This window comes from Myotis daubentonii, chromosome 3, assembly GCF_963259705.1.
Source record: "Myotis daubentonii chromosome 3, mMyoDau2.1, whole genome shotgun sequence".
In the NCBI taxonomy this organism is placed as follows: Eukaryota; Metazoa; Chordata; class Mammalia; order Chiroptera; family Vespertilionidae; genus Myotis; species Myotis daubentonii.
In genome coordinates this window covers 202,681,240-202,692,202 of record NC_081842.1, presented here as the reverse complement: position 1 = coordinate 202,692,202, position 10,963 = coordinate 202,681,240, and the positions used below count along the sequence as shown (strand labels likewise).

At 47.2% G+C, this 10,963-nt stretch overlaps 1 protein-coding gene across 1 annotated transcript; it reads right to left on the bottom strand.

Moving 5' to 3' along the window:
* Positions 1–247: 247 nt before the first annotated feature.
* Positions 248–4,474, bottom strand: IFI6 (interferon alpha inducible protein 6). The gene is made up of 5 exons (XM_059690606.1): positions 4,339–4,474; positions 2,702–2,793; positions 1,802–1,873; positions 1,572–1,721; positions 248–470 (listed from the first exon to the last, which is right to left on the bottom strand). The coding sequence occupies exons 2-5, from the start codon at positions 2,769–2,771 to the stop codon at positions 364–366; spliced, it is 399 nt and encodes a 132-aa protein (XP_059546589.1). The 5' UTR covers positions 2,772–2,793; positions 4,339–4,474; the 3' UTR covers positions 248–363.
* Between the last annotated feature and the right edge of the window lie 6,489 nt (positions 4,475–10,963).

Below are 10,963 nucleotides of genomic sequence, written 5' to 3'. Positions count from 1 at the left end.
GGGCAGCAGGCAGCTCCGCTGGGAAGGAGTCTCAGGGTAGGGATGTCTGAGCTGGGTTATGAGCTTCAGAAGGACATTCTAGGCAGAAAGGACAGCACAGGCCGAGGTCCAGGGACAGAATCAGCTGGGGGTGTTTCAGGAGCTGGGGTTGGCTTTAGGGAGCAGGGAGGGTGGGGTGTGCGGATGAGGCAGACCAGACCCAGATCTTGTTGGGCTTCTCCTAGGAAGAATGACTCACAAGACAAAGTGTTTTCTGAGAGAAGTTTATTCTCTTTTTCACCTGGTCGTTGACGAGTGTCACAGAGAGAGCTCTGGACTTCACCTGGAAGAAGTAGGGTGGGGGATGGGTGTCCTGGAAGCTGCTCACTCCTCCTCCTCCTCTGCCCCCTTGTTGTCTATCTGCTTGTGGACAGCATAGCCTACAGCGGCACCAACGTTGGCCATGAGGGCACTGCCACCACCAGTAGCCCCTGTAAAGCAAGTATAGCCAGGTCACGCGCAGCCCAGGCATCAGGCCTGGGAATCCAAAAGTCTGGAAACCAATGGTCAAGTCCAACCTCTTCATTTTCAGATGGAGAAACGGTGGCCCTGAGAGGGAAGGGGACTTCTGCAAAGTGAGTATTATTTCCCCCTCCTCCCAACTCACCACCTCAAATCAGAGCTGTGTTTCAGAGATGAAAAAAAGTCAAAATAACAACTCATTCTCCTCATGTCTTCCGTGATATTAATAATGCGAATAGCAGCCACCTTTGTGGAGACCTCTCTGTGGGTGCTGGAGGGCTCACAAGTAAGAGAGGACAGCCATCTCATAACACTGGACTGTTGCTAGCCCTGCCCAAGCCCCTTACTTCCCACTGCTGGGGTATGGCCTGGCCTGTGTTCCCCGCTGCCCTCCTGAGATGGGCTCTGTTCCTCTGGGCTGGTCCATTGGGCTTTGTCATCCAGAACTGAGAGAAGATGGAGGGCTCAGAAAGGCAGAGTTTGTCAGGAGTGTTTTTTTCTCTAGGATTTTGACCGGGGGGCGGGGGTGCGGGGGGGGGGGGGGGTGCGGGGGGGGGGGAGAGAGAGAGAAAGAGAGAGAGAGAGAAGGGTGAAGGAGAGAGGGGGGGGGAAGAAAGAGAGATTCATAGAGATAGACATGAATGCCAAATTTTTAGAAGGATCATTCTGAGCTCTGTATCAATCCCCTTCATGGTGTTCAAGAAACCCAAGTCAAGACCAGAACTGGTGTGAGATTGAAGTGAGCTGTTCCCCTCTGGGTGTTTGAGAATGAGCAGATTCATAAAATGTTAAATTGAGGAAGATTGTCCTGGTTAGTAGATGAGGAAAACTGAGGCTTGCTTTGAAAGCCAGCAATCAGACTGTCTGGGTTTGAATCCTGGCTCCAGTGCAAGCCAGCTGGGAGTAAATGACTGAATCAGTCAGTGCCTCAATTCACCCACTGTACGAGGGGGCTTATAAGAACACGCACTCCAGAGAGCTGAGCTGGCCTGTGGAAAGGACTCGGAATAGTAAATAGAGAGATGACCTGTGGCCCTGGTGCCTGCTCCAGGGCCTGGCCCCCAACTCACCCAAACTCTGCAGCGTGGCCACCAGCCCTCCGGCGGGCACGCCGCCCCCGTTCGCTATGGCCGACCAGCTCATCAGCCAGGAGGCCACCGAGTGGGCAGCGATACCGGTGCCCGTGAAGCCCAGAGCGGGCAGCCCGAAGGCCAGGGCTCCTGGAGGAAGAGGAGACAGTGAGGGAGCGCCCGGGTCTGGGGTCGCCCCACCTTATCAAGCTCCCACCTTCCAGACCCACCTGCTCCAATCGCCATGTAGGGCAGCGCGCCCCAGATTCCGGAGTCGCTGTCTTCCGAGTCTTTCCTTTTGCCTGTGGGGAGAGCGGGCAAAGTGGAGTGCAGTGGGGAGCAGAGCCCCCTGCTCTGTGCCTGATGCCCAGGAACACCCACAGAGCTGGGGACCACCATCCCCCTATTTCGGAGAGCCTCACTAAAGGGAAGAGACTTTTCCTAAGGCGTCGTGCCTGGCCCATAACTGGCATTGAATAAATGTTAGAATGGAGGAATGGACCGATTAGGGATTCGAATCTGGGGCTCTGGCCACGACAAGCCTGCGCTGTCCATTGTAATAGCTCCTCTCATTCAGAGGCACGCCTGAACCTCTAAACCAGCGGTTCTCAACCTGTGGGACGCGACCCCTTTGGGGGTCGAATGACCCTTTCACAGGGGTCGCCTAAGACCATCGGAAAACACATATACAGTGGGGCCTTGACTTACGAGTGTCCCGACTAACGAGTTTTTTGAGATACCAGCTGCCTCTCAGCCGATTTTTTGCATTGAGTTGATAATTTGAGTTAACGAGCTCAGTCTCAGAAGGAATTAAACTCGTAACTCAAGGCCCCACTGTATAATTACATATTGTTTTTGTGATTAATCACTATGCTTTAATTATGTTCAACTTTTAACAATGAAAATACATCCTGCATATCAGATATTTACATGACGATTCATAACAGTAGCAAAATGACAGTTATGAAGTGGCAACGAAAATAATTTTATGGTTGGGGGTCACCACCACATGAGGAACTGTATGAAAGGGTCGCGGCATTAGGAAGGTTGAGAACCACTGCTCTAAACCAAGGATCCTGAAACTTTCCGCTTCTTTCTCGGGAGATTTTCCTCTGCCCCAGGATCCTTACCTGCCTCCACCGGCCCGCAGGCGTAGAGCAGCAGGTAGCACAACAAGAGCGATACCACCTTCTGCCGCATGGTGGCAGCTTTGTCGCTGGACCTGGGGATGGCGAGAGGAAAGAGATGATCCAGAGCCATTTTAAGCCAAACCCTCCAGGCTGTCTTCCTTTCCGATTGGAGGAAGAGTCCATACAAAGCAGCGAAGTGCTCTGGACTGAGCCCAGGACCCCTCTCAGGAGCTGCGGGATTTCCGTTTCTTCGCGGCAACAGGAGCAGTGATGTTCCTGCCTCACCCGCTGGTCCTGAGAATCGGTGAGGGAATCCTGTCCGGGTAAGGTGCCTGGCACGTGGCGCATGCTCAATGATGTCAGCTAGTATCCTTGCCGGGGTTTCTGTTCTTGACTTTGTCCTCACTGCCTGCCTGACCTCGGGCAGGATACTAGCACCTTTTCTGGGTCTCGATTTACTTATCCTAAGATGGGTTATTAATAGAGCCTGTTTTAGAGGGTGGCTGTGAGTTAGAAACTATTCATCACTATTCCCTAGCACTTAGAACATTATCTGTCACACAGAATTTTCTGGGGGGAAAAAAAGGTTGTGGATCAATTTATTTTTCCAATGCATTGAATAGTTATAGGCACCCAACATTGTCCTCACACCAGCTTCATTTTTCAGAAAGAAAGCACAGAGTAAGGTTAAGGTTACCCAAGGCCACACCGTAAACTATGCAATCTAGACACACACTCATGACTGTTGGAATTCAAAACCTACGTTCATTATTCCACAAAATAGGAAAATATACGTGCCCCCAAATTCACCTGTAATGCACTTTTTGTCAGTTCAATGCAATTTTCTTGAATCAAAAGCAAGTAAACATCGCCCCGCTGGTGTGGTTCAGTGGTTGAGCATTAACTCATGAACCAGGAAGTCATGATTGGATTCCTGGTCAAGGCACATGGTCGGGTTTCAGGCTTGATCCCCAGTGGGGGCTATGCAGGAGGCAGCCTATCAATGATTCTCTCTCATTACTGATGTTTCTCTCTCTCTCTCCCTCTCCCTTCCTCTCTCTGAAATCAATAAAAAACATATTTAAACAAATAAACAAACAACCCCCCCACCCTTGTATTGAGCGCCTACTCAGCACTTTATGGCACAAGGTCATTTATACCCATAACAACCACGTGTTATAGATAAGGAAACTCAGAGAATTTAATATTCTCATGCCTGCCCAGCAGGGAGAGGCAGAATCCCAACATTACTGATGTCCAAGCCCACATTTTTAACCATTCCAGATGACTCTATCAGCCACGATGAACTCACTGTCACATTCGATCCTGCAACAAAGGGGTTTCTGAAATCATCCAGGCAAGGTGGCTTGATTATCCTTTTGCAGCTGAGGAACTAAGGCTCAAAAAGGCGAAATGACAGAGCTAAGGCCACAGATTGCTGAAAGGGCATCTGTTACGGTCAGTTTCATGCCTCTTGGAGTTTTGTACCTAAAGGCCCCAACCATCCCCTCAGACCAGACTTAGCCCAGGGCAGTAAAAGATACTCAGCCTCCCTGAGGAATGGGCGCCCTGGCTTTCTGGGCAGCCTGGCAAAAGGTGACCGCTTGACACCCGTGCCTCTGAGTTTCTGGGTTTACCTTGGAGGAGAGAAGAGAAGGAATCTTCCTGCCCAGAGCCTGCAGATGGGAGCAGCAGTGAGGTATAGCAGCAGCTCCTCCCGGCTGCAGGCTGGCTTTTATCACATTCCAATTACACCCCCCTTTCCTGATAGCCAATCCCTGTCAGAGTTTCCATTTCCTACACTCTGCAGAGTTTCCTTTTCTCCTACACTCTGCAGAGTTTCCTTTTCTCCTCCGTCTCCTGCCAGTAGCACCCTCTCTGCTGGCAGCAAAATGTGATTCTAGCCGGAGGCTTTGAACAGCTAAGAGTATTCAAAGGTCATGCTACAATGCTTAGTGAAGCCCAACCACTAGTTCCTCTTGGGGCCCAGAGGCCCTTCACAATTAAATTCAGTCTATAATAATAAAAGCGTAATATGCTAATTAGACCAGATGTCCTTCTGGACAACCTTCCAGAAGCCCGGGTCCTGGGTGCAAGAGGGAAGCCAGTGCTGGCAGGGGGAAGGAAGGCCTACTCTGGAATGAATTTCGTGCATGGGGCCTCTAGGTAATAATGATGCCTACCATTTATTGAGCGCCGGCTACATGCCAGGATCTGTGCAGAGTGCTCTATGTACAGGATCTTTCCAATCCCACAATCGTTTCGTGAAGTACATATATTGTTTTTTAAACATTATTTTAAATCCTAATTGTGAGTTTATTTTATCCTATAACTAGTTCAGATTTTCACATGATTAAGGATTTGTCATGGCTACCAGAACAGGACTTGGGCTGCAGAGTCCCTGCAGACATCTCCTTCCACAGCCCCTCAAGTCTTGGTTTAATCCACAGAGTTATCATCTTTAGTTGAGAGCTCTTCGAGATGGCCATTTTCTTGGCTTGCAGCTTTGAAAGAAGCATCGTGAGAATCATTCCCCTCTGATAACCTAAGAAGGAGATTTGGAGCCAGGATGCATTTCAGGAGCACTTTAATGCCGAAAGTAATTTATTTCTTGTGGAGTTTTGACATTCCTTTCAGTCTGGCCAGATGAGTCAGAAGAAGGACTCTGTTGAGGCATTCCTGGCAGGCATTTCTTCTTCAAGGCCTCCTTTTCAAGGGGTTTTGTGTTCTTCTGCATGGCTATGGTCTTCTTTGTGGAACTAGCTACAGATATCAGTGGTTCTTCTTTTGCTTTAGTGATTTTCCTGTAATGATAAGCCAGTGGGGTCACTGGGCTGAACCTTCTCCACCTCTACCACGTGCCTGGGCAAGGCACTTTCCAAAGCACCTCTTCAGATAGTCAGTTTGCATCTTGTGAGAAAGTTCCAGTCCTGATTCTGCCATTTATTAGCGGTGTGGTCTTCAGCAAGTCACCAGTCTCTGTGAGCCTTGGTTTTCTCATCTACCCTCATATGTGTTCTCTCCTCTACAATATACTGTTTATAATCCTCATTTTGCAGAGGAGATTAAAGCTTGTGGAAATGAAGTCATTCTATACCATTGTTCTCTCAAGCTGGCTAATCTGGAATGCTGAATAATCTGGAATGGTTAAAAATGTGGGCTTCCCTGGTCTTACCATATACCTAGCAGCAGCCAGCTTGAGAGAACAATGGTATAGAACAGCGGTTCTCAACCTGTGGGTCGCGACCCCTTTGGGGGTCGAAAGACCCTTTCACAGGGGTGGCCTAAGACCATTGGAAAACACATATATAATTACATATTGTTTTTGTGATTAATCACTATGCTTTAATTATGTTCAATTTGGAACAATGAAAATACATCCTGCATATCAGATATTTACATGACGATTCATAACAGTAGCAAAATGACAGTTATGAAGTAGCAACGAAAATAATTTTATGGTTGGGGGTCACCACAACATGAGGAACTGTATTAAAGGGTCGCGGCATTAGGAAGGTTGAGAACACTGGTATAGAACGACTTCATTTCCACAAACTTTAATCTTCTCTGCCATAAAATGGGTGCTCTGGCCTTGGGCAATGGATTGAATGTTCTTTAAGCCTTTGCATGGTGATACTTGCAGGAGCACTATAGGTAAGAAATGTAAGTTCTAATGAGGATGAATCATTGCCTTCTCCAATGTGGAAGAGAGCTGATACAAATGACCTGCCATGAGCCCAGAAGGTCATGGTTCAATTCCTGGTCGGGGCACATGCCAGGGTTGTGGTCTCAATCCCCAGTAGGAGGTCTGCAGGAGGCAGCTGATCAATGATGCTCTCTCCTCACTGATATTTCTCTCTCTCTCTCTCTCTCTCTCTCTCTCTCTCCCTCTCCCTTCCTCTCTGAAATTAATAAAAATATATTTTAAAAATAAGTAAGTAAATAACCTGTCATTAGGTGGCTGGCTGCTCTCCCTGACCAATGTTGCTAAACTGCTGCCTGCTGCTAGCTGGTTAGCTATTTGTTGGCAATTACTAGATCAGCCTTGGCAAGAGAGAGCCCAACTTGTTGGGTCCTTGCAACCATAGCCACTCTTTTTTTTAATATATATATAGAATTTATTGGGATGACATTGGTTAATTAAACTATTTGGTTTCAGGTGTATAATTCTATAATACATCATCTTTGTATTTTGTGTTCACCACCTCAAGTCATTTATCCCACCTTTACCCTCCTACCTCTCCCTGGCCCGCTTTCCCTCTGGTCATCACCATACTGTTGTCTGTGTGCATGACTTTTGTTTTGCTTTATCCCTGCACCTTTTTCACCCAGCCCCCCAAGTCAGCTCCCCTCTGACAGCTGTGAGTCTGTTATCTGGATCTAGGAGTCTGTTTCTGTTTTGTTAATTTATTTTGTTCATTAGATTCCACATGTAAGTGAAATCATATTGTATTTGTCTTTCTCTGACTGGCTTATTTCACTGAGCATAGTACTATCCAGGTGGATCCATGCTGTTGCAAAGGGTAAGACTCCCTTCTTTTTTTACGGCCAGGTAGTATTCCAAAAAGTGTACCACAGTTTGTTTGTTTTTTATCTACTCATCTACTGATGGGCATTTGGGCTGCTTCCAAATCTTGGCTATTGTAAATAACGCTGCAGTGAACATAAGGGGACATACATTCTTTCTGATTGGTGATTCGGGTTTCTTCAGATATATTCCCAGAAGTCGAATCTCTGGGTCATGAAGCAGTTCCATTCTTTTTTAACTTTATGGTTCAAAGTATTACAAATGTCCCCTTCTCTCCTCCCCCTCCCCCCCCCCCACACACCTCTCCAACCCCTACCCCAGGCCTTCTCTGCACTCTAGCACTATTGTTTGTCCATGGGCTATGCATATGTGCTTATAAGTTCTTTGTTTTATTTCATAGCCACTGTTTCATGGGTCTTTTGCAAAACGATAGAGTGACTAAGTTTAAAGGCTGGCTGACATCCACAGGATGGAATATCTGACCATCTGGCTGAGAGGTTCCTCCTGCAGTAGATGCTCTTTGGTGAGCATGTTAACACAAAAATCTGCATGCTTTGTGCCCACTCCTACAGCTCCATCCACGTGCCCCTTACCCAGACCTCATTGTCTGCAAATTCCAATCTTGCTCTTTCCATGCCCTTGACCAACTAACCAAGTTGCCACTTATAAGAAATTAATGTGTATCTGAATCTCAGTCCATATCTTCCTCTATACAAAAGGTATTCTGCCCCCTGGTAGGATTTAGCACTGTCCTTCAGGGCTACCTCCGACTGAGGCCATAATAGAGCGGTCCATTTCCAGATGGCGCCAAAATATCTCACTGACCTATCTGTGAAATGGGTTCAACTCCTTTCCTTCTTTATCCGTTGTTTGCAGGAAACCCTCCATGAGGCCATAGGTATGGGTTACAGGAGAGGGGTCAGATCAACAGGTTTAAATCTAGGCGCCACGGGAGTCTGAGCTGCCTGTTCATTTGACTTACTCATGCCTCTGGACTCTTTGAGCCCAGCCCTGAATGTACCACTTCCATCATATTGGATTGCTGCTGTGCCTGTCTGATAACATCTAGCTTAAGACGTATAGTCACCCGGCATCCAGTGGTCAGATGCTCAGTCACTACTGGGCCCAGTGACACATCAGGACCTTTTTGTTCAAATGGACCATGGTGAGTATGGCCTTACTTCAGAATTCGAGGGCTCCTCACTGCAACCCTTCAGAGCTTTCAGAGGCTCCCTACAGAATGTTTATCCAGGTGGATTCCTCCGGCAACCTTGTATCTGCAGGATAACATCATCCAAAGTGTCAGCATAGCCTGTTTTATGGTTTGAACCTGCTGTACAGCCCCTTCTGGCTCTGGGCACTACTCACAATTGGCAGCCTTCGAGGTCACCCAATAGAGGATTAGAGAAGCAGTTCTAAGCGTGTGTATTCTGCCTCCAAAATCCAAAGAGGCCCACCAAACACTGTGCCTCTTTTTAAGTGGTGAGATGTTTGAAGAGAGATAACTTGTCCTGCTGTGCTCCAAACCACTGAAGTCCTAAAAAGTTCCCAATGTGGCAGGACCAGGAATCTTCATGTAATTTATCTTCCACCCCCTGGCAAACGTGGTGCTTTTACACTTCCTATTCATGTACAAGAGTATGATGTCATTAAGGTGGTGGACCAGCATGTTGTTCTGTGGAAAGTCACAGCAGCAATCAAGGTCCCTGAAGGCTACATTTTAAGAGAGCTGGAAAGTTAACAAAGCGCAGAGGGGAGAGAATAGAATGCAGGTGCTATCATCGTGCCATTGTGAAGTAAAAGCAAACTGCCTTTCATTGTCCCTTCTCATGGACATTAAGAAGAAAGCATTTGTGGCCCCGGCCGGTGTACACCGGAAAGTTGCGGGTTCGATTCTGGTCAGGGCACATATCTAGGTTGCAGGTTCCATCCCGTTAGGAGTGTATACCATCACACTGAGGATTAAGTTTCAACATATAAATTTTGGAGGACATATAAACATTCAGTCCACTGTGATTATGTAAGAGGAAAATAAACTTCTGTCTTGGTAAAGCCACGGGATAATTGTTCGTTCTCTTTGCTACACCAACGTAGCCTTACCCGAGGTGGCAAACCCCGTGGTGATCTCCGTGCCCAGCATGGTCCAGGGGCAGCAGACAGGAGCAGTAACTCCTGGGGTTGAGGGTGGCACAGGGAGCAGTGGCACATTTTCTCCAATGGCCTTGAGCAGAGCACATGTTGATGGCAGATATGAAGAGGCCTTGTGATCGAGATGAGAAGGACACAGCAAACCACATGGACAGATGACTTGACACCAGATGGGAAAGAGGATGTCACTATGGACAAAGACTAGATATTCCATGACCCCTCCCCAAAGACTAGACATAGTCATAGAAATTCAATTCGGTTATGTGTCAAATATACCTCAAGAAGGCTGTGGAATTATTTTTTAAAAGAAATTAAATTCAAGTATTTAAAGTTTTATTTTTGAGTTTGTGGACCAGTAATTCAGAGATCATTTTTATCAACTCCCCCCTCTCCCACCCTGGACTTACACCATCCTCTGTAACATGAAGATTTTCTGAATAGGAGGCATGCGATGACATTTCGGGAGAGCTGACCCAATTGGGCTGTGTCCCCTCTCTGGATTTCCATGATACCCTGAGCACAGCACAGTTTATTCATCCTTTTTTGTTAGTTTGTGAATCCTCACCCAAGGATATTTTTCCACTGGTTTCTAGAGAGAGTGGAAGGGAAAGGAAGAGACAGAGAAACATCGATGAGAGAGAAACACATCAATTGGTTGCCTCCTGCATGTACCGCGACCAGGGCCAGGGAACCTGCAACCAAGGTGCGTGCCCTTGCCCAGAATCAAACCTGGACCCTTCAGCCCAACTGGTTGGACCCCACTGAGCTAAACCGGCTAGGGCTAGTCATCCATTATTCTGTTAATAGTTACTTCCCTTTGCTCCTTTTCTTTTGCTACTGTGAATAATACTGCTGGCCTGCCAACATGGCTCAGTGGTTGAGCGTCGACCTATGAACCAGGTGGTCAGGGTTCGATTTCCGGTCAGGGCACATGACCAGTAAGGGAGCATGCAGGAAGCAGCCAATCAATGATTCTCTCTCATCATTGATGTTTTTCTCTCTCTCCCTCTCCCTTCTCTCTGAAATCAATAAAAATATTTTAAAAATAATAATACTGCTGGAAATATTCTCTTCTATGGCTCCCTCAGGGGCATACCCAACTGCTATTGCCAGAGAGATGTGGGAAGACTACGTAAGAGAAGAAGGGACATGTTTTGACAGGGCAAATATTCAGCAAACACAGGTGTGTGTTCTACTCAGTTCAGGAAACATCAGTCACTGTCCTCACTTTAGTCTCCCAACCAATAGCTAATGACACTGTTGACTAATGTCTCCTGCTCTTCTCCTGGCCTCTAGGAAAACACTCTTCCCTCTCTGCACTCTCTTGCTCATAGCTCCTCTGCAGGCATCTCCAGAGAAGGAGACATCCAACTGCTGGATGAACTTTCCCTTGAATCAGGAAGGGGCACTGCTCCCCTTCTTCTATGGACTTCTAAGGTAATATCATCCAATCCCAGGGCATTAAACAGCACATATATACTGATAATTTCCCCAAAACTCTATCTTCATCTTAGATCTCTCTTCTAAGCATAAATAGACTAGAGCCCCGCTGTCCACATGTCTCTTCCTAGATATCCATAAGCATC